General features: G+C 45.4%; 1 protein-coding gene across 2 annotated transcripts in view; it reads left to right on the top strand.

Moving 5' to 3' along the window:
* SCN10A (sodium voltage-gated channel alpha subunit 10) overlaps positions 1-23973 on the top strand; it is an 88052-nt gene that overhangs the window by 24038 nt on the left and 40041 nt on the right. For both annotated transcript variants that reach the window (XM_020897948.2, XM_070455437.1), the window contains 9 exons: positions 1714-1805; positions 4154-4375; positions 4775-4838; positions 8850-8991; positions 9138-9335; positions 10058-10228; positions 14059-14352; positions 16956-17064; positions 23332-23570. In XM_020897948.2, the coding sequence (XP_020753607.2) occupies positions 1714-1805; positions 4154-4375; positions 4775-4838; positions 8850-8991; positions 9138-9335; positions 10058-10228; positions 14059-14352; positions 16956-17064; positions 23332-23570 (1531 nt within the window). The remainder of the gene's footprint in view (positions 1-1713; positions 1806-4153; positions 4376-4774; positions 4839-8849; positions 8992-9137; positions 9336-10057; positions 10229-14058; positions 14353-16955; positions 17065-23331; positions 23571-23973) is intronic.

The following is a 23973-nucleotide window of genomic DNA, read 5'->3' as shown; positions in this document are numbered from 1 at the left end:
TTGCCTCCTGAGAAACCTGTATGCAGGTCAAGAAGCAACAGTTAGAACTGGATATGGAACAACAGACTGGTTCCAAATTGGGAAAGAAGTACTCCAAGGCTGCATATTGTCATCCTGCTTATTTAACTTATTTGCAGAAGTGCTGGGCTGGAGGAAGCACAATCTGGAATCAAGACTGCCAAGAGAAATATTAATAATCTCAGATACACAGATGACACCACCCTTATGGCAGAAAGTGAAGAGGAACTGAAGGACCTCTTGATGAAAGTGAAAGAGGAGAGTGAAAAAGCTGGCTTAAAACTCAACATTCAAAAAACTGAAGATCATGGCATCTGGTCCCATCACTTCATGGCAAATAGATGGGGAAACAATGGAAACAGTGACAGACTTGATTTTTTGGGGCTCCAAAATCACTGCAGATGGTGACTGCAGTCATGAAATTAAAAGATGCTTTTAATTTTTGCCCCTTGGAAGAAAAGCTATGACCAACCTAGACAGCATATTAAAAAGCATAGACAGTACTTTGCCAACAAAGGTTTGTCTAGTCAAAGCTGTGGTTTTTCCAGTAGTCATGTATGGATGTGAGAGTTGGACTATGAAGAAAGCTGAGGGATGAAGAATTGATGATTTTGAATTGTGGTGTTGGAGAAAACTTTTGAGTCCCGTGGACTGCAAGGAGATCCAACCAGTCAATCCTAAAGAAAATTGGTCCTAAATATTCATTGGAAGGACAGATGCTGAAGCTGAAACTCCAATACTTTGGCTGTCTGATGCAAAGAAGTGACTCATTTGAAAAGTGACTCATTTGCTGGGAAAGATTGAAGGCAGGAGGAGAAGGGGATGACAGAGGATGAGATGATTGGATGGCATCACCAACTCAATGGACATGAGTTTGAGCAAGCTCCAGGAGTTGGTGATGGATAGGGAAGCCTGGCGTGCTGCAGTCCATGAGGTCTCAAAGAGCTGGACATGACTGAGCAACTGAACTGAAACAGGCTGCCATTCTAGGGGTGTTATCCTTATCTCTTTCCAGCTTCCTCATTTGGGACTGTGTGGCCCAGGGTCTCTTTGCCAAAGACTTGCTTTGGGAGTCATTTTCCAGGGTTAGTCCCATTCCCTCAGGGAAAAGTTGGAGACCTGAAATCTGAGCTTATAACTGACCTCTCAAAGTGGATCAGCTTTGTACCTCCTGAACATGAAGATCTTTCCCTGAGGAACCAGTGCCCAAGGAGATGGGTTGGCCACACACCATCTGCATGGGTAGTACACAGAATCTTCTGGATCACAATGATGTGGTGGTGGTTTAGTTGCTAAGTCATGTCCAACTCTTGTTATTCCATGGACTGTAGCCCGCCAGGCTCCTCTGTCCATGGGATTTCCCAGATAAGAATACTGGAGTGGGTTGCCATTTCCTTCTCCAGGGAATCTTCCTGACCCAGGGATTGAACCCAGGTGTCCCGTATTGCAGGCAGATTCTTTACCACTGAGCCACCAGGGAAGTCCTTGCATCTTCTCAAAGAGGCCACTCTGAAAAATATTGCCATAATTAAATCAGGGTTCATGTCAGTCTATGGATGCAAGTTCCAGTAGATTCTCAGTGTCTGTTCTGGCTCCTTCCTAGGCTTGTGTTGCCCAAAATTGTCTTTATTTATGCTGCATAAATTCCCAAGACCCTCTTCATGCAGAGATGCTGACTGATTTCTGGTCCTACAGCTACGCTGGTGAAGTGACAGATCTCCGAGGGATCTCAGGCCTGCGGACGTTTAGAGTCCTTAGAGCTTTAAAAACCGTGTCTGTGATCCCGGGTGAGTAGCTTTAACCAGCACATTTACTCTTAGAGTTTATGTTGGTTTCCACAGCCTAACATCCCACTTTGATTTTCACAAGAGCCCTATAAATTGCCAGAACATGGACTGTTGTCCTCATTTAAGAGAAAAAGAAACTGAGGCACAGAGAGTAGAAAACACAATCCCAAATCCTCATCACTAGAGGCAGTTGTAACCTGGAAACTCACGTCCTGATTCTTAGCCAGCACTCTGTCCAGAGTAACTCATGGCGTCCATAAAGGACAAAAATGTCAGGTCCTTGTTTTACATTCTCCTTGTGGGATTCAGGCAAGCCTCCAGTCAGATTCTCATTTATACTTGAAACCGAAATGTAAGCCTGGAAACAGAGAAGAAGGGAAAAGGCAGTCCTAGGCTATGGTGATTGTCTTACCCATTTTCATGAATCTGAACATTTGAGCCTCAGCCCTGCCTTTGGACCCACAGAAGAGAAAATAATTAGACAATTCTTGATTACAGACAATTCAGAAATGGAAATAGTCCCCCAGGGCTGATCTTATTGAACCTCCCAGATCTATGTTGCCACCTGATACTCCTCAGCCCCCTCTGGGTTGATGGAGGGGATGGTGAGGCCTGAGACCAGGTAATGGCCTTGAGATGGGACTCAAGGCTTCCCCCTTGTGGCCTAATGGGTTGTCTCCCCTCCCTCACCCCAAAACCCTTGCCCTCACCTGGAAACAGAAATACTTACACTAGAGTAGAAGTCCCTTTCCACAGTTCTGCGTCTGGCTCTGCAGGAAATGACTGGAAAGTTTTTGCCAACTTCCACTGAATGAAGAAAATTAGGGAGAATAATTTTCTTCATGAAGAAAATCGCAGCAGTAAGTAGTCAGTTCTTCCCCTTAGTATCTCTCTCACCTACTCAGCCAGGAAGACCCTGAGTTTTGTATACAACACCTGGCCTATGGAGACTACCCTTCTGCCTCATCTCTCTCCTGTACCCACCTCCAGAATCTTCCTGTGGTTCCACAGATACTCAGAGCTATTGCTCATCACTCAGCCCCAGGCCACACTGCTCCTCAGTTAGGAAAGTCCCTTCTCCTCTTCACTCAGCTCATACGCATCCTCAGGGTTCTGCCATGCTCCGACTTCCTCAAGGAGGCTCCCTGGTCCTTCCCATCTTCCTCAGCCCCCAACCCGACCCTACTCCCACCCCCAGGCTTCTGTGATGGACTGTTTCACCGTGTGCCCACCTCCTCAGTAATGCTATAGTTTCCCCTCACTCATCAGACAGCCCCGCACAGGCCAGTGCCTTAACCACTGCTTGGCTCCTGAGAGGGAACCAAGCAGGGCAGAGGGTGCTCAGTGGGTTATTTATTGACCAAAAAGACAGGGCAAGGCTAGATCGCAGCTTGCTTCTCTGCTTAGAGCTCTTTCTGCTACTTAAAAATCTGCTTTCCCAAACAAGGTGATTTCCTTTGCCAGAGCAAAAAGTCATCCTTCCTTAAACAAGCAGGGGCCCCATCTTTGCTGCCAGCTATACTGCTCAGATTCTCTCTGTCTCTTCCCCAGTGACTCTCAGTGTCGCTCATGGCTTCACTCTATTGCTGTGTTTACCCCTCTGTCTTTGTGTCTCTGTCTTGTTCTGTCTCCCTTGCATCTCTCCCTCCGTCCCTCCATTTCTTCCTCTTCTTCCTTTTCTTCCACCTCCTCTTTCGTTCCTCTTCCTCCTCTTCCTCTTCTTCCTTCTTTCTTCTTTTCTTCTTCTTCTCCTTCTCTCTTTCTCACACACCAGTGTTCATGTGTCCCCAGCCTCAAGCTGCCTCCCAGGACTCAGATAAGGACAGAATAATAGATACCAAATGACTGGAGTGAAATTGGCAGCCTCATGCTAGGCCTAGTACCTGGAGCATAGCAGGTAGTCAACAATTATTTTTTCATCAAATCACTACTGTCAGGAATTTATTCGCTTTAAGAAGATTTTACTAATGCATAATCTGGGTCTCGGTTGCCTCATCTTTACAGTTGGACAGTATTCTCTTCCTATCTGCCTCTCAGGTTTATGGCAAGGTTCAGATGAGGAACTGGGCTTGAAACTGTCCTAGAGTTTGTAACGGAGAAGGCAATGGCACCCCACTCCAGTACTCTTGCCTGGAAAATCTCATGGATGGAGGAGCCTGGTAGGCTGCAGTCCATGGGGTCGCGAAGAGTCGGACATGGCTGAAGTGACTTAGCAGTAGCAGCAGCAGAATTTGTAAAATGCCTCACACCTGTGTGTAGTGAAAGGACAGGAAGGCTAAGATGCAAGTGTGCCAGGCACATGTGTGTGCCACGTCACCCGCGTGAGTGTCACTGTCATCTTCCCACAGGACTGAAGGTCATCGTGGGGGCCCTGATCCACTCGGTGAAGAAGCTGGCTGATGTGACCATTCTCACTGTCTTCTGCCTGAGTGTCTTTGCCCTGGTGGGCCTGCAACTCTTCAAGGGCAACCTCAAGAACAAATGTGTCAAGAATTGCACAGCTGTCAATGAGACAGCCAATTACTCCTCTCACGAAAAACGGGAGTGGAATTACTGCCATGGGGACCAAGGTCTGGTTGGTGGGGAGTGTGACACCTCTGCATACCTGTGCAGGCATATATTTTGATTCCTCTTTCCTGCTGAAATGCTTCTCATGAGTTGTGTTTTACTTTGGGGCCCCCCATCCTCAGTTGTCCAATGTCCCTTTTACAAATGAGCTATCAGTCCAGAGGCAAGTCATTCTGCCTCTGCTGGAGGATGCTCAAGGCTGAGGCCACAACTCAGCTTCTCTCTTCCCAGATGAGACATTTCCCCTCCCTAGCTCCCAACATACCCACGGAGGGCACATAGTCAACTGTGTTCTCCTTGCTCAGGCAGAAGTCTCAGTAGGTGTTGCTTTCACCACTCAAGGCTTGAGTTGAGGGTTGAGAACCATATGTGAGACTTCTGCTTCTTGCTTTATTTTGCAGATTACTATACCAACAAAGAAGGCACTTCTGACCCCTTACTCTGTGGCAATGGATCTGATGCAGGGTGAGTGTTCAAGCCATAACAAAACACCAGTGCCCAGCAGCCCTTTCTCCTTTTTTGTCATCAGTTCTTTCTGGGTGAAGCCTAGGTTGAAAGTCCTAAGGAAAATGTGGAAGTTAATAAGCCATGGCCTCTGCCATCCCAGGCTCATGGGAAGAGAGTGTATGAGTAAGCTCTTGCTATGAAACAAACATCCCCAAGATTTTTGTGACTTAAGACACCAGCCATTTATTTAGCTCAGTATTCTGTGCATCTGCACCTTGGGCTGAGATCAGCCTGTTGTTCCTCTGACATTGACTGGACTCATTCATGCATCTGCAGACAGTGGACAGATTAGCAGGGGTCCAGCTGATCCAGGATGGCCTCAGCTGGGGTGCCTTGTCTCTGTTCCACGTAGTTTCTCACCCCCCAGCAGACTAGCCCAGGCTTATTCTCCTGTGGGAGACAGGATTCCAAGAGAAAGAATGGAAATGTGCAAGGTCTCTTGAGGCCTAGGCTTAGAACTGGCATAATGTCACTTCTACTGCATCCTGTTGACTCAAGTTGCAAGGTACAAGTGAGTCCAGATCCAAGAAATGGGGGAACAGACTCACCTCTTGATGGGAAAACTTGCAACATCATATTGAAAGAGGTATGGAGATGGGAAAGGGAATGACTGTGGTCATTTTTGCAAACAATCTGCCCAAGAAAGGAAATAATATTTGTTAAATATGTTTTGTGTCAAATGATCTTCATTTCGTTGTCACAACTCCATCACATGGGTTTCATTATCCTCACATAATGGAGGAAGAGACACATGTCTCAGACTGTGCAATTTCAAATTCTTACAGAGGCTAGACACATAACAACATGTGTCTGGAATGTGAGGAATGGGCTGGGTGGGTACCAAGACCATGAGAGTTCATGCACCAGCCAAAGTGGTAGCCACTTCCCAGTTCAGCTTTTGGTTGTCATGTGGAAACATGGGTCCACTGCTTCCAGATGATCCAGGTTTTTAAAAGAGAGACAGGAAATTTCTATTTTTATGTAAACTCTCTTAACTATAAACATTGACTACAAATTCCAAAAGATATCTACATATTGTGGGCCAAACACAATATTTTAGCAATGCAAATTCAGCCAGCAATCTGCCAGTTTGTGAGCTCTGATGCATATACATAAAGATGCTGTGCTGTGGAGAACCCGTGCTGTCCTAGAGGCTCCCTGGGCTGGGAAAACATAGCAAGGTGATGGTGTGAGGCAGGGAGGATGTCAAGGAAGGTTTCCCAGAAGTGGTGAGGTTGAAGGGCAAACAGGATGTCTCCAGGCTGGATGAACAAGAGATGGTTTGGATGGTACCATTCCAGGTGGCAGAATAGAATGTGAGACAAAGCAAAGGCACATGGGACTCCTCAGGTCTGCCTGCTGCTTTGCAGGAGCAGGTATGAGTAGAAAGAGATTAGGCAACAGATGAGAAAGGCTTATCCCTGCCCTCCATGGCAGGGGTGTCTGGAAGCCGGGGCCCACACAACGCCCTCCCTGAAAGGCTAACAGCCCTATATTGCGTAAGTATCACAGGGTGGGGCGTGCTGGAGCTCAGCCTTCATCAGTTCCCTAAGAAAACAAGCTCATCAAGAGCTAAGGGGGGAACTAACAGAAGAATTTGCGCAACACAGGCCCCCTGGCCTCTTTCTTTATAAATACACTTGGTATTTGGTTCTTGAGCTCAGGAAGAGGGTTGTTCTGATGTCAATTTTCATTTGCCTTTGACTTAATTGAAACCAAGGATCTGCCAATGTCCTTTTCCCATCTGGATAATGGCATTTCTCACGAGGATGGTTCCACAGTAACCCATACACTGACTGGTAAAGCTGTGAGGTCCGCCCATGGGGTCCCCCTCTGACTCCGAGAGAGACCAGCTGTCCTGATGGGTAGGTCCTGGCCAGGCAGGAAGGAGTGGAAAGGGCTGGGATGTCAAGTAGAGGCCAGCTTAGGTGACGGGCAGAGAGAACCCTGGTGGGCATGCTGTGAACACCAAACCTGGATTCTGTGCTGAGCTACAGAGAAGTCAGAGACCTGAGCAAAAGCCCACACTGACCAATGGCACTGCAGGGAGAAGGTCTGAGGTCTCAAGGTGGAGAACAAGTAGCAGGAAATACCTGATGATTTTCAGCATTCTTTCACATACATTATTCTAGTCCATGGTTTTGGTAGCTTCTGGTTAAAAACAGCAAGAATTTTAATTCTGCATTTTACATATAATATTTACTATGCTGAAGGCACCTTGCAAGAGCCTTTGCACCATGGTCTCATTTAATTCTCTTGAGCAGTTAGCTTTTGATGCATAGCAGCTATAGTGGGGTTCTGCAGGAGACAGAGATAGGCTGCCCTTAGCGTTAAATAGCAAACCTACAGGTAATGGGTTAACTAGCTCCTTGGGAAAGTGAAACCAAGAGAGTGTCTTTATATGTGGGGCTACAGAGCCTGGAAACTTGCAAATCTCCAACCAAAGTTGGAGATAGATAGAATTGGGATTGGGTTACAATCAAGTTGTCAGGCCCTAATCAATTGTATGGGTTCCTGCCTGTGTGTCTGCTTGAATGTCTGGAGTAAGAAGATCCATCAGAGGTTGGTGTTGGTGGAGGAATCCTAAAGTAGAATCCCTAACTATGAAAAAAAGCATTACCGTCTCCTCAGCCAGGTCATCCCACATGGGTGGAAAGGATCACTCACATGCCTTGAGCTTAGAGGTGCTTCCTGACATCAACTTAGGTCCTTATGATGAGGAAGAGGGACGTGGAGCCTTTCCCACCCCAGGACTCACCAGGCAGTCATCTTCAGTTTGGCCTTTCTTCATAGGTCAGTCTTCATAAGCTACTCGACAATTTTATTTCTCCTTTGAAATAAATCCATTGGTATCTGTGTGGTTTTAGACAACTGACTTCTTCTCTCTGAACCCCAGCTTCTGCATCTGTTTTTTCTTTTAAAGGATTATTGAGATGATTAAATCATAGCATTTGTGAAACACTTAGGAGAGGGAGAGGCTCAGTTATTGGGAAATGGTGTCTTTATTGTTACATCTAATTGGTCAGTGAACTTGGCTAATGTGTGTCCTCCTTTGAAAGACAACTCTGCAGGTGATGCCAACTGACTCAGGTTTTACTGACTGTCCCTCTTGCAGTGTGAATTTGCAAAAAGCTTATGAGGTCTTGTCTGGGCCAGCTAGTCTTCTCCAGGCCATTTCTCTCTGCATGAAACTCTGAACTGAAGGTATTATGTTACTGGGGCAAGGCCAGGCTGTGTGTGTTTGGTGGGGGGTGGGGCAGGGGGGAGATGGGGGCAGAATCCCCTACTAGGGCCAGAAAAGTAGACTCTTGTCTAACACTCAGAAATAAATTGTCTGAGGAGATAACACACATACTGACAAAATGAAAGACATTTTTGTAAACGAGTGCTTGAGCAGAGCATTTTTTTGGTCAATGGGTGCTCTCCCTATGGCTCCCAGTCTCAGGGTTTATGCAGGTGGTGCTGGCTTTCTGGGTTGCCTCTGGCCAATCATTTTGCTCATGCCCATATTTGGTCTGCCTCAGGGCCTTTCCTGGTGGCGCACACATCTGTCAATCAAGACGGATTCCAGAGCAAGGGTTTCTGGGAGGTTTGCAGGATTATTAGGGGCTGGAGTCTGCTCCCTCCTTTTGGTCCCTCCTGAATTCTTCCAGTTGGTTTTGGCAGCAGTTTGTAGGTTCCTTATCGGGACCTCTTGTTGTAACTCATGTAAGAAGTTATTTTTGTGTCTGGCCACGGTGGGCAGTTTTGGTAAGTGGTTTCCTAACATTATTATCCCACTTAATGGGCAAAAGAAACTGAGGCCTAAAGAGCCTGAATGTCCAAGGTCACTCAGCTAGTGAGAATAAGGCTAGGCCTTGAACTCCAATCTTTGACTTCAAACCCTCAGGTCCTCTGGCAGCCTTGGACGTCTAGGCCCCAGTAAACAGAAGTCTGTGTGATTGACAGCCGTATCTGTTCTTGCCGCAGCCACTGCCCTGAAGGTTATTTCTGCCTTAAGACATCTGACAACCCAGATTTTAACTATACCAGCTTTGATTCCTTCGCTTGGGCTTTTCTCTCACTGTTTCGCCTCATGACACAGGATTCCTGGGAACGCCTCTACCAGCAGGTACTGATCTGCATGTCTCCATACACACTCAGTTGGAGTTTGGAGCGTTTGTTGCATGGCTATGTTTTTTCCTGGAGGACTCTGACCACATCAGGGGGCCGTGTTATCTGGGTACACATTTCTCTTTTTTTCTCTCAAATCTGCAGACCCTGAGGGCTTCTGGAAAAATCTATATGATTTTTTTCGTGCTTGTTATCTTCCTGGGGTCTTTCTACCTGGTCAATTTGATCTTGGCTGTGGTCACCATGGCATATGAGGAGCAGAACCAGGCAACCATTGATGAAATTGAAGCCAAGGAGAAGAAGTACCAGGAGACCCTTGAGATACTCCGGGCAGAGCAGGAGGTCAGTGAGGGCTGGACCTTTGTGAAATCTGTTGTAGGCCGTTCACAGTTGGGCAGACATCTGGATCAGTCTCTTACATTAAGGCTGTCATTTTAGGGAACCATAGCAAGATTCATCTTATCTCAGGGACCATCTTAGGTTAGATTTTCTCAAAAAAAAGAACCCAAATGAAGAGCCTATGCAAGTGATTCACTGAGGGGTGCTCTTAGGAGGAGATCAAAGGCAGGATGGAACAAGGAAAGAATTAAATAAGGAAGTGGCCTCAGCTAGAGACTACTTTGACCTGATCCCATGGGGAGCTCCAGGACATGACTTGTTCCACAGAGGTAGCCCTACCTGGAGGCAAGAGGACTGGCGCTTCCTACCTCCATGCTTGCTCAAGCCAAAGGTACGAAGGAAATTTTCTGCAGAATCCTGCAGCTGTAACCCATTTACTAATGGGTTACTAACATTAGTAATGTTTACTAACATTCAAGCAGCTGGAGGTGAGCATACTGACCTGGTAAGAGAAACCTAGGGCATCAACGCAGTTTACTACAAGGTATGAATGAGGGCGGTGACCTAGTGGTGGCTCTTCCTGCTGTGTCTCAATCCAACCACCACTCACGTCCTGAATCAGACCTCCTCTGGTTGAGAAGCCCTCACCCACTGTCTGGGGGACATGCATTTATGCTGAGCACATCCAGATACTGTTGGCTATAGCTGCTATTCTCTCCCTTCAGGTTCTGGCAGCACTGGGGGTTGACACAGCCTCTCTCCAGTCTCACAATGGATCCCCCTTGGCCTCCAAAACTGCCAATGAAAGAAAACACAGAATGAAGTCAAGGGTGTCAGAGGGCTCCACAGACGACAATAAGTCACTCCGGTCTGAGTCTTACAACCAGCACCGAATGGTAAGGGGCTCAGGCTTGAGCCTTAAAGATTACCCACTTCTGCAGCTTCCATGGACAATACATTGAAGTGGAAAGATGTCAGTAGCAGAGAGATAACTGGAGGCACAGAGCCTAGGAGGATGTTTTGATAACCCCCCCTACCCCACCCCCACTGCCATGGTGGCCTAAACTAGGGCAGGGACATTATGGATGGGGAGAAGTGTGGATTATAAATACTTTTGTGGAAGCTTGAGGGAATCAACAAGACTAGGACTGTGGAATGTTGCAAAAGAAGGGAGAAGTCCAATATGACTCCCAGGTTTCCAGGTTGGCCACTTAAGTTGGTGGTGATTCTAAGAGAGGCACACCAGAGGAAGAACTCTGGATTATAGATAGGGCAGGTGGTTTAAATATGCTGACCATAATGTGTCTGTGAACCTGTTGGACGTCAAGGGTCAGCTTCCTTCTGACACTCTAATCTGCAGTTCTGGAGCAGGGGAGGGTTCCTTGTTCGTGATGCTGAAATCATTTAAAAGCTTCTTTCTAACCTCATGCCTCAGCTCCTCCAGCTCAAATTCTCACCTACCGTTGGCTCAGGAGATCCTGGCACCTGTCTCGTGGTAACAATCCAGCCTGGGAATACCTTCAGGACCTCACTTCAGACCCAGTAGCAATTTTCCCTCTTGTCATAACCTGCTACCTCCCACTCCAAGATTCCCAGTACTCACCAGGTTTCCTCCCACCAGCTCCCTCTCCCTTGAAAGCCTTGTGTACCCCAAATGTACCCTTTCAACAAGCCTGAGAGATAACCCCTTTGTGGTGGAGTAGGTCCCACATTGGCAGTATGTGAAAGGGGCTTGACATGGTTATTTTTCAGAGCTGCTGGATCTCACTTCCCTCTTGATCTCTTTTCCTTGTGCTCCTCTGAAAGATGTGTCACTTTTTGGAATAGGATCTCTACAACCCCCAGACTTATGTGTGCATGTCCATACACAGACACACTCCCATGCACTCTGGCCTCGGTGATATCCACACACCAGCATTTATGAGAGTCTGCTCTGCCTCATTTGAGCAGCACCTGGCATGAACAGGGGCACAGTTCAGAGGCTGTTTCAAACTGGGATTTGACTGAAGCTCTAACAACCTCAGGGCAGGATAAATCACAGCTTCTGTGGACATGGCAGTGACACTCTGAATTGGGCTTTAATTTCTCCCATCCAGTCAACTCCACAGAGATTAGCACTAGGATGTCCAATAATCATCTGGTGTATGTATGTGCTTATCTCTCTAGCTAGATCTACCTTCAAAGGGCAAAGGAGGAAACATCCCTTTCTAAGTCAACAACACTAGGTGCTTGGTATAAAGAGTTGACTAAAACATGGCCCATTTTCCAAGAACTTCCATTTGGGTGGAAGAGGCAGACATAAAAACAGCTATGTGTTGAATACTATTTAGGGACAGATAGATGTTGTTTGGGGAATAGGAGCAGGAACATCTATTCTTACGAGGGTGAGAGTGTATCAGGAAGGCCTTCTTGAAGGAGGGGATAATTGAAGTTCTTAGTAAATAGTAAGTCCTCCAGTAATTGAGGACTGGGAGGGTTTGAGAGAGAATGTTTTCCAGGCAGAAAGATCATGTTTGTTCTAACGACAGGGAGACCTTATTTGGGTACTCCCTTAGTGCTAACTGATTGGAGTTTCCATTTGTTAAGGCATTCCCTTCCTTCTTTCCCAGGTGTGTTATTGTAGTAAATAGACCATAGGCAGTTTTAATAAAAAGCCATTTTCTGATCAGCAGTAATGAGAGGGAGATCGGGGGTAGCACTTAGCAGAGAGACGCAGTAGGGCTTTCAGGGAACACACAGGAGACCAGTTGATGTGCTTGAATGATTTTAAGACAAGTCCAGTACTTAGACTCAGAGGCCATTGTCCACCATTTGCCAAATAGGTGAATTCTGAAATATCAGGTTGTGGCCAAGGAGACACCGCTTGACAAATACAAGACCAAAATTTTCTTCTTAGTTTCTCGGCTTACTTAGTGCCCCAGTGCATTTGACTCAGCTGTCCCATCTTTAATGAGGACTTGCCAATTCTGCGCCTTTGCTTCAAAAGTGGGAAGTATTCGTGGATTTTATGAGTTCACAGTTCTTGGACATGCATTCTAGATAAAGAGTGCTGTGTTTTTAATACTGAATTACAATGAAGATTGCTACACCAGACTAGGCTCCAAATCATCAAGAAAGCAAACTTCAATTCTGAGGGAGATGGGGATAGGTCAAGAGGGCTTTAATTGACAGTGTCCCAACTTTAATAATTTAGTGAGTAAAAGAAATTAAGTCAGGGAGGGGAAATTCAGCAATATGATCTGAGTTTGATAGGAAGTCAAAGTTTAGATTTTAGAAACACTTTCTATGAAGAGAAAAACAAATATTGTATATTAATGCATATATGTGGAATCTAGAAAAATGTTATGGGTGATCTTATTTGCAAAGCAGAAATAGAGATACAGACGTAGAGAACAAACCAGTTCAGAAGGGTGGTGGGAGGAACTGGGAGATTGGGATTGACATGTATATACTAATATATATAAAATAGATAACTAATGAGAACCTACTGTGTAGCAGAGGGAACTCTCCTCCAGGCTCTGTAGTGACCTAAATGGGACAGAAATCCAAGAAAGAGGAGATACATGTTTAGTATAGTTAACCATGGTGACTCAGACAGTAAAGAATCCGCCTGTGATGCAGGAGACCTAGGTTCAGTCTCTGGGTTGGGAAGGTTCCCTGGAGAAGGGAATGACAACCCTCTCCAGTATTCTTGCCTGGATAATCCCATGGACAGAGGAGTCTGGCAGGCTACAGTCCATGGAAAGAGTTGGATGCAACTGATGACTAACAGTTTTTCTTTCACAGTTGATTCACTTTGCTGTAGAGGTGAAGTGAACATAACATTGTAAAGCAACTATACTTCAATAAAAATTAATTTAAAAAACAGAAAGAAGCACTTTCTATGAGCTGAGGACGGAACTGATAAGTTGTCTGGTCAGGTTCATGGTTGTGGGAACCAGCCAACCCAGCATACTAACCCTCCAGGGGCTCGAGGCCTATGAATTAGCTCCTTTCCTCTGGAAACTGTACACCACACGATTCCCTCGGAGGAAGATTTTGATGGGAAATGTTTTATTGATTTGGAGGAATGGCACTATTCTTCCAGGAAATTAGACTGCAACTCTCCCTTCAATCTCCCCATTGTTGACTGTTCAACGCTTGCCTCGAGGGATCCTGGAAGCTCATTATATTACAAAGCTCTTGTCTCCTCCTTTGCAACACAAACTCTCACACCCATATAGGCTGGATCTAATGAATTGTCAGACCTAATTTTCAGAAAATAAAGAGTGCTCATTCATTCAAGAACCCTTTACCAAGGTTGTTTGTACTGGTGTACATAACTGTCTCCTGAGGTCACAACTTTGCACTGAAGCAGGGAACTTAAGATACTTTTGTCCAGCCCCATGGCCAAACATTGGCAAACAACCGACCCACCTGGCTGACAAGTGTGTCCTCTGACATATCCTTGGCCACAATGACCTCTTTGCTGATCTTGAGCACCTTGCAGTCTCTTTTCAGTGTTGGCCTTTTCCCAGACCGAGTTAAGAATATTCTTTTCCTGTCTTCTCTCTCTGTGTACACCTAGAGCACCCCATAGATCTGTGTCTTTAATTTTCCATAGGAGGGTCATGAGGCTGAGGGCAGGGAAGTGGGAGTGGGTGGAGGGAAGTGTTGAGTTCCAGATTTGCCTGCAGGATGATCTTCCAGGCTACCTTCTTTCCTGCTTTTTTGGGGCAATGCCCAGTCTTTCCTAGGCCTCACCGCTGGGAGACGCCGGGCTAGCCATGGCAGTGTGTTCCATTTCCAGGCCCCTGGCCGAGACATCTCATTCCCTGATGGGGTCACAGATGATGGAGTCTTTCCTGGAGACCATGAAAGCCATCATGGCTCCCTGCTGATGCTTAGGGGTGCAGGCCAGCAAGGCCCCCTCCCTAGGAGTCCACTGCCTCAAACCCTCAACCGTGGCTCAGTGCATGGAGAAGATGGAGCTCCCAAAATGACCACTGGAGAGCTTGCCCCTGGAGTCATCGAAGTCCCGGTGAGTTTGTGAATGCTCCAGGCTCTCTGGGGCTGCTCTGCAGCTAGAGGCCTCAGGCCAAAGAGCCCTGTGTGTTACCTATGGAAGGATCATTTAGACATCTGCCCAACTCTGCCCAACTCCTCCCAGCTACCCTCATTCTACAGGCAAGACAGGTGAGACCCAGAGGGAGCGATTGGATTTACTTGAAATCAAACCTGTCTTCTGGTTTACTCTTTAAAGAATCTGCCTGCAATGCAGGAGACCCAGGCTTGATCCCTGGGTTGGGAAGATTCCCCTGGAGAAGGAAATGGCAACCCACTCCAGTATCCTTGCCTGGGAAATCCCATGGATGAGGAGCCTGGTGGGCTACAGTCCATGGGATCGCAAAAGTATACATGACTTAGTGACTAAACAACAACAACAAGTGATACAGACTATTTTCCAACTGCTCTGATTTCTTTCCCTGCTGGAGTTTCTCTGTCCCTCTTCCCTATCACTGCTTTAGAGATAGGCCTATTTGCTCCTTGGATGAGTATGAAAAAAAATGAAATGTTCTTCTCTTCTTGCCTGTAACTCTGTGCAAACTACCTTGTGCTTGACAATTAAGACTCAGAGAAATCCTGGGAGGTGCCCTGGACAGATCTTAGCAGAAGCACAGTATCCCTAACTTGACTTGGAGAAGAAAGAACTTGCCAAAATGCACAAATTAGCAACAGTAACTAACTGGACAACACTCTTAATAGAATAATCACTGAGTTTAATGGCAAATCAGAGACTCCTCATCAGATTGGAACTGCGATTTAATTAAACTCACCCTCCAGCTTCAATACTGTCGCTTCTCTGATTTTCTTTTACCCTCTGGCCAGTCCAGGACACAGAATGGTTTGCACACAGACTTGTGAGCTGACTATTACATGGCTCTAGTGACTTGGCTAAGCCTCCCAGAGTTACCTTAGCTCCATCCCTGACTGGATGTATGGGATTCAGAGTCCCAGCAAGAAACAGATGAGCCGCTGCAGTGGGTAACTGGAGTTTATGGAAGTACTTAAGAGGTGTGCTCTGGACTCAAGAACAAAGAAGGAGCAGTGAAGCACTGCGAGACTAGCCACAGTGGGAAGCTGTAACCCACCTAGGCTGCAGGAATGAGGCGAGGAACCAGAGCCCAGCAAGAGCTGCCACTTTATGTGAGAGGCGACCTGACAGAAGGCAGCCCAGCAACAGCCCAGCAGAGAAGTAGCAGCTGGCAGATAGTGACTCCTCCCTCCTCTCAGCCTCCGATCTCCTATCTGTGCCTCCCACTGGCCAGACCTGACCAGAACCAGAGGGTGAGGGTGATGCAGTTTGCCCAGGTCACCCTCCCCAAGTATGGAGCAGGGCAGAAATGGTGGAGGGTAGGTCCTCCTAGGATCAACAGAGAATCGCCAACCCAGAGCCCTTAGGTCAACACCAGGCTGCAGGAGGTACTTTAACACTCTGGAAAATGCCTAATTCAAGAAACCTTGTTGTTGTTCTGTGGATTACCACTTTCCTAGATATTCCAGCCTTGATTCATTTTAGTGAAATTATCAACTAGTGCAAGATGAACTCATTACATGGACCTGAACTTCATTCAGAGTTGTGCCATTTATCAACTGAGTCACCATTAGCAAGTTCCTTAAATTCTTCAAACCTCCATATTTCCTCTTGTAAAAACCTTATTAAAAGGTTTCTAAATGACTGGAGGGTTAAATGGAATCACAGAGCCCTTTCATTTATATATATGTCTGATCAATAATAGCAGTAGATGCTAGAACCTTTTGTTGAGTCCTCACGGTTGAGAACTTCCCAAACTTTCTTTGTATGTATGAAGTACTTACTATGAGCTTCACCTACAGCAGGTGCTCAGTAAACACTTGTTGAATTTGTATTCTGAATGATTTGTGCAGTGCTGAGTCAGCATCTATGAACCTAGGACTCCCCACATTTTGTGACTAGAGTTAGGGGCCTGGCACAGAACCCAGACGGAACTTCCAATAAAGGCCCAGAGAGAGAAGAATCAAAAGGATCATGTTAGAAACTTAAGAACTGGACAATCAAGACACATATACTTTCCCTCAGAAAGAGACCATGTAGAATTGGAACCAGGTCATATATTAGGGAGAGATATGGGCCTCTTAGGAGGGAGGTCAAGGAAGCCTATTGTGGTGTAAGAATTCTGTGTGAATGTCACATGCACATCCCAGCAGAAGTCCAATAATGACTGCCTGGCCCGATGCCCCTGCATTTCCCACCTCCCTTTGGTAAACATCTTAGAGACCCTTGAGGCAGCTCTATCTCTGCTCTGGTACTCAGGTACCTATCCTAGAATAAGAGTCAGCAAAGCCTCAGGTGAGCCCAGATTATCTGTCAACTATGAACCCAGGCTCTGTGGACCCCAGCTCTGTGTCCTATTCTTCATGCCTGGGCTCTTACCCCAAGTTCATGGAGCAGACCCTTTACTCCAAGCGTGACTGCAGAGAGTCATAGCTTCACTGGGAAGCTTGCAACCACCCAAGATAGGCCAATAAGAGGCTGAGTGATCAGTCTTTGCCACTGAAGACTTTGACTTGGAGAGTGTCCTGACTCTATTTCTGTCCCAGCAGGTGTTTGATGCAGGTCAGAAGACTTTCCTAACAGCAGACTACTTGAATGAACCTTTCCGAGTCCAAAGGGCAATGAGTGTTGTCAGTATCATGACCTCTGTCCTCGAGGGTAAGTATTGCTCATTGGAACTTCCTTTCAGTATGCTATGATAAGGCCCGTTATATACAGAAGATGGGATGCCCCAAGCTTGTGTCGAGGGGCACTCATCTCTGTGTCCTGGGATCATAAATACTACTCTTTTTATGCTCTTGTTCCATTACCATTTATCAGTGGTTTGTTTTTTCAACTTTTTTTCAAATTTATTTTTAATTGGAGGATAATTGCTTTACAATGCTGTGTTGGTTTCTGCCATACAACAGCATGAATCAGCCTATCAATGTGGGTTTTTAAATGTGGCTAAATTTTCAAAAACAATAGAATGCTGTGAATGAAATCCTCTAGTTCCTTTCTTGTTCAAATTAACATCTACTTTATTTTGTTGTTGTTGTTCAGTTGCTAAATTGTGTTTGACTCTTTGCGACCCCATGGAATGCAAGACGCCAGGCTCCTCTGTCCTCCACTATTCCCTGGAGTTTGCTCAAGTTCGTGTCCATTGAGTTCATGATGCTATCTAACCATCTCATCCTCTGCCACCCCCTTCTTCTGCCTTCAATCTTTCCAAGCAATCTGATCTTTCCCAATGAGTCAGCTGTTCGCATCAGGTGGCCAAATTATTGGAGCTTCAGCTTCAGCATCAGTTCTTCCAATGAATATTCAGGGTTGGTTTCCTTTAGGATTGTCTGGTTTGATCTTGCTGTTCAAGGGACTCTGAAGAGTCTTCTCCAGCACTACACTTCATAAGCATCAATTCTTCAGTGCTCAGTCTTCTTTATAGTCCAACTCTCACATCTGTACATGATTACTGGAGAAACCATAGCTTTTACTATATGGCCCTTTGTCAGCAACTGATGTCTCTGCTTTTGTTTTTATTTGTTTTTATTAGTTGCAGGCTAATTACTTTACAATATTGTAGTGGTTTTTGCCATACATTGACATGAATCAGCCATGGATTTACATGTATTCCCCATCCTCATTCCCCCCTCCCACCTCCCTCCCCACCCCATCCCTCTGGGTCTTCCCAGTGCACCAGCCCTGAGCACTTGTCTCATGCATCTAACCTGGGCTGGTGATCTGTTTCACCCTTGATAATATACATGTTTTGATGCTGTTCTCTCAAAACATCCCTCCCTCGCCTTCTCCCACAGAGTCCAAAAGTCTGTTCTGTACATCTGTGTCTCTTTTTCTGTCCTGCATATAGGGTTATCATTACCATCTTTCTAAATTCCATATATATGTGTTAGTATACTGTAATGGTCTTTATCTTTCTGGCTTACTTCACTCTGTATAATGGGCTCCAGTTTCATCCATCTCATTAGAACTGATTCAAATGAATTCCTTTTAATGGCTGAGTAATATTCCATGGTGTGTATGTACCACAGCTTTCTTATCCATTCGTCTGCTGATGGGCATCTAGGTTGCTTCCATGTCCTGGCTATTATAAACAGTGCTGCGATGAACATTGGGGTGCACATGTCTCTTTCAGATCTGGTTTCCTCGGTGTGTATGCCCAGAAGTGGGATTGCTGGGTCATATGGCATTTCTATTTCCCATTTTTTAAGCAATCTCTGCACTGTTCTCCATAGCGGCTATACTAGTTTGCATTCCCACCAACAGTGTAAGAGGATTCCCTTTTCTCCACACCCTCTCCAGCATTTATTGCTTGTAGACTTTTGGATAGCAGCCATCCTGACTGGCGTGTAATGGTACCTCATTGTGGTTTTAATTTGCATTTCTCTGATAATGAGTGATGTTGAGCATCTTTTCATGTGTTTGTTAGCCATCTCTATTTCTTCTTTGGAGAAATGTCTGTTTAGTTCTTTGGCCCATTTTTTGATTGGGTTATTTATTTTCCTAGAATTGAGCTGCAGGAGTTGCTTGTATATTTGGGGGATTAATCCTTTGTCTGTTGCTTCATTTGCTATTATTTTCTCCCATTCTGAGGACTGTCTTTTCACCTTGCTTATATATACATATATACATATGTCTCTGCTTTTTAATCTGATGTCTAGTTTTGTCATAGCTTTTCTTCCAAGGAGCAAGCATCTTTTAATTTCATGGTTGCAGTCACCATCTGCAATGATTTTGGAACCCAAGAAGATAAAGTCTGTCACTGTTTCCATTTTTTCCCCATCTATTTGCCCTGAAGTGATGGTACTGGATGCCATGATCTTTGTTTTCTCAATGTTGAGTTTTAAGCCAGGTTTTTCACTTTCCTCTTTCACTTTCATCAAGAGACTCTTTGATTCCTCTTAACTTTCTGCCATTACAGTGGTATCATCTGCGTATCTGAGGTTGTTGATATTTTCCCCAACAATCTTGATTCCAGTTTGTGATTCATCCAGCCCAGCATTTTGCATGATGTACTCTACATTTAAGTTAAATAAGCCTGGATGTACTCCTTTCCCAATTTGGAACCAGTCAGTTATTCCATTCCTTGTTCTAGCTGTCACTTTTCTTGACCCACATACAGGTTTCCCAGGAGACAGATGGTCTGGTATTCCATCTCTTTAAGAATTTTCTACAATTTGTTGTTATTCATACAGTCAAAGACTTTAGCATAGTCAATGAAGCAGAAGTACATGCTTTTCTGGAATTCTCTTGCTTTCTCCATGATCCAGCAAATATTGCTGATTTGATCTCTGGTTCCTCTGCCTTTTCTGAACCCAACTTGCACATATGGAAGTTCTTGGTTCATGTACTGCTAAAGTCTAATTTGAAGGATTCTGAGCATAACCTTGCTAGCATGTGAAGTGAGTGCAATTGTATGGTAGTTGGAACATTCTTTGGCATTGCCTTTCTTTGGGATTGGAATGAAAACTGACCTTTTCCTGTCCTGGGGCTACTGTTGAGTTTCCCAAAGTTGCTGCCATGTTGCAACACTTTAACAGCATCATCTTTTAGGATTTTAAATAGCTCAACTGGAATTCCATCACTTCCACTAGCTTTGTTTGTAGGAATGCTTCCTAAGGTCCACTTAACTTCACACTGCAGGATGTCCAGCTCTAGGTGAGTGACCACACCATCATGGTTATCCAGGTCCTAAGAACTTTTTGGTATAGTTCTGTGTATTCTTGCCACCTCTTCTTAATCTCTTCTGCTTCTATTAGGTCCTTAACATTTCTGTCCTTTATCATGTCCTTTCTTGCATGAAATGTTCCCTTGACAGCTCCAGTTTTCTTGACAAGATCTCTAGTCGTTCCCATTCTGTTGTTTTCCTCTATTTCTTTGCATTGCTCATTTAAGAAGGCCTTCATATCTCTCCTTGATATTCTCTGGAACTCTGCATTCAGTTGGGTATATCTTTGCATTTCTCCCTTGCCTTTCACTTCCCTTCTTCCCTCAGCTATTTGTAAAGCCTCTTTAGACAACCACTTTACCGTTTTGCCTTTCATTTTCTTTGGGATGGTTTTGGCCACTGCCTCTTGTACGATGTTACGAACCTCCGTCCACAGTTATTCAGACACTCTGTCTACCAGATCTAATCCCTTGAATCTATTTGCCACCTTCACTGTATAATTATAAGGGATTTAGGTCATACCTGAATGGCCTGGTGGTTTTCTTACTTTCTTCAACTTAAGCCTGAATTTTTCAATAAGGAAATCATGATTTGAGCCAGTCAGCTCCAGGTCTCATATAGAGCTTCTCCATCTTCAGCTGCAAAGAACGCAATCAATCTGATTTTGGTATTGACCATCTGGTGATGTCCATGTGTAGAGTCATTTCTTGGGTTATTGGAAAGGATGTTTGCTATGACTAGCATGTTCTCTTGACAAAACTCTGTTAGCCTTTGCCCTGCTTCATTTTGTACTTCAAGGCCAAACTTGCCTGTTTTTCTGGACATCTCTTGACTTCCTGTTTTTGCATTTTAATCACCTATGTTGAAAAGGACATCTTTTTTTTGGTGTTAGTTCTAGAAGGTGTTATAGGTCTTTATAAAACCGATCAACTTCGCTTCTTTGGCATCAGTGTTTAGGGTATCAACTTGGATTATTGTGATGTTGAATGATTGCCTTAGAAACAGAATAAGATCATTTTGTCGTTTCTGGGGTGGCACCCAAGAACTGTGTTCTGGACTCTTTTGCTGACTATGATAGCTGCTCCATTTCTTCTAAGGGATTCTTGCCCAAAGTAGTAGATGTCATGGTCATCTGAATTAAATCCTCCCATTCCCATCCATTTTAGTTCACTGGTTGCTAAGATGACAATGCTCAATCTTGTCATTTCCTATTTGACCACATCCAATTAACCTTGATTTATGGATCTAACATTCCAGATTCCTATGCAATATTGTTCTTTATCTGCTTCATATGTATTCACAAACTTAGATTTTAAAAAGTGATCCAGAACTTCCCTGGTGGTCCAGTGGTTGAGACTCCACACAGCCACTGCATGGGAAGGAGGGGCATGGGTTCAATTCCCGATTGGGGAATCTCCACGTACCATGCAGTATGGGGAAAAAGTGATCTAGCACACCCTGAGAATTTCAAGCTACCACTGAGGTTTGCAAGAAATTTAACAGTCTTTAGTTTTCAAACATGGAAAAATTGTTCCAGTATATTTCATGGCTATAACTTTTACACCTATTAACTTAATTTCTGTCTCAGGCTCATGCTGAGTGTTAGAAAGCAATTTCAGTAAATTAATTGTTAAACTTTACTAAATCCTTATTAATTCAGGTTCCGTCAATCAGGTAGGAATCCACTCAGTTTCCCCAGGGAAGGATCCAAGTTCTAACTACTGACAGCAAACCAAGAGGTGGAGGAAGAGAGTGGCCACCTGGCCCTTGAGTTTCCAAAGAGTATGGCTGTACCCTTCTTACCCTGAGTAGAAGACCTGTCTTCTTATCCAGCCTTTCTTTTGCCTCAGGGTGTGGAAAGCATGGACTTAGTCATATCCAGTTATTTATCCCCTCTGGACAGTTTTTAAATGTCCTATGCTGGAGGAGGGAGAAGGGAACTTGGATGTTGGTGTGTCCCTGAGAAGGGGCTCTGGCTCTCCACTCAGTCCGGGGCTGGATTCTCACTGCAGGGGAGGGCACGGTGGGCAATAGACACCAAAAAAAGAAAGAAAGAAAGAAATCTGAGGGACTTGAAAACAGAGCCAATCAGCGCCTTACTTGCTAGCCAGAGGTAGCAAGTCTTAGAGAGAGACTGGCATCCCTGGCACAGCATAACTGTAGGGTAGAATGGGCCAGTAACATATCTACATAGAGAGGGCCTGAGGCAGCCTCATGGGCTGCCCTGTGGCCCTGGCATGACAGGAGAGTATTTGGATGATCCCTTTGTTCCCACTTAAGGCTACAGAAGGAGATGAGTGAGAGTTAAACAGGGAACAGCCATCTCCATGGCGCTCCCACCAGCTACCAGATGGGAACATTGATGACTCATGTGAAATACACTTGGCAATGACTAAGGACCAGCTCAACCCTCCGCCAACCTTGAGATCCCCAGAACTCAGACACAACATCAGATAATGAGTAGTAACAGACTTTGATTTAACCAAAATGAAGTCCCCTAGTTGGGGACTTGATGCATAAATTGAGTTCAGTTACAGGAGGAAAAAACCTTAAGTCACATTTTTTGCATACCTGTGTTTGTGTTTTGAAAAATGTGTACCTATTCCAGTAACAACAGTGTGTATGCACTCTCATTTTTCCTCATGGATAACTATTTAATAATTACTCATCAGCAGAGAGTGAGAATTAGAGAGGAGGAGGGAGAAGTTGGAGGAGAGGAAAGGTAGTGAGAAATGCAGGTCTGGAAGGCTGAAGGACTGAAATGGAGAAACACGGCAGGATTTCTGGGTGGTGACAAGCTGGGAGCAGTCAGCATAGTTTTGTTATTTTTTCCAACACAGTTCAGTAGGTTGGGTGCAGGTACAGAGTTATCTGCATGTTGGGTTTGTTCAGAGTGGGGTTTTGCCAGGAAAGTACAATGGAGGAGGAGCTGGCAAGGGAACATAGGGTTGCAAGGGTGTATAAGGAGGAGTAGACATGAAATCTGATCTGGGTAAGTTGAGAAGCAAAGACATGATCTCTATGAAGCAAAGTGGTTAAAAAGTGTACAGTCCATGGTTTGAAGGACCGAATGGGGACAGAGGTTGGGGTGCACTTGCTAGATGACAGGAAACGGTAATCAGAGCGAGAGAGGGTGAGCACTGAAGTGGAAGTGGGAGGTGGTAGTTATTAGTAATTACAAGGTCTGGGGGCTGGCCATGGGGTGGGGTTCTGAGTCCACGCCTGGCTGATAGCTGTCACTGACCACACCTGTGATGCAGAACTTGAGGAGTCTAAACAGAGGTGCCCACCCTGCTTGACCAGCTTGGCTCAGAAGTATCTTATCTGGGATTGCTGCCCAACATGGGTGAAGCTCAAGACGCTTCTCTTCGCAATTGTGATGGACCCCTTTGCAGAGCTCACCATCACCCTGTGCATCGTGGTGAACACCGTCTTCATGGCCATGGAGCACTATGGCATGAGCCCCGCCTTCGAAGCCATGCTCCAGATCGGCAACATTGTAAGTGAGTGCCCTGGCAGCTGCTGCCCACGCTGTCAGGGCGGGGGAGGCTCTGGCTAGGGTGGCGGCATGCCCTCAGTCACTGGAGTGTCGATCTAGCTGGCTGAGAGCAAGGGAACAGTGTGGGAGATGCGTGGACACTGAGCACAGAAAGTCAAGTCTGGAGGACCAGGCTACGCTGGTGGGAATTGCTTTCAGATAAACAAACCCAGGGAGGTGGACTGAGAGACCCCTGACCTAGGGGCAGCAGGTCCCCCTTCCCGCTTTACAGAACTTAGGAAACCCCACCCCCACCCCGCTGAATTCTCAGGACTGTAGCTGCCTCTACCTTGAAATGACGATAAATGCCATTTTCCCATCTAGAGACAGCCTATGGACTTGCAAATTTCCTTCCAATTCTATG

The sequence above is a fragment of the Odocoileus virginianus genome, chromosome 26 (genome assembly GCF_023699985.2).
Source record: "Odocoileus virginianus isolate 20LAN1187 ecotype Illinois chromosome 26, Ovbor_1.2, whole genome shotgun sequence".
Taxonomy (NCBI): Eukaryota; Metazoa; Chordata; class Mammalia; order Artiodactyla; family Cervidae; genus Odocoileus; species Odocoileus virginianus.
This window is presented reverse-complemented; position numbering and strand designations above follow the sequence as displayed.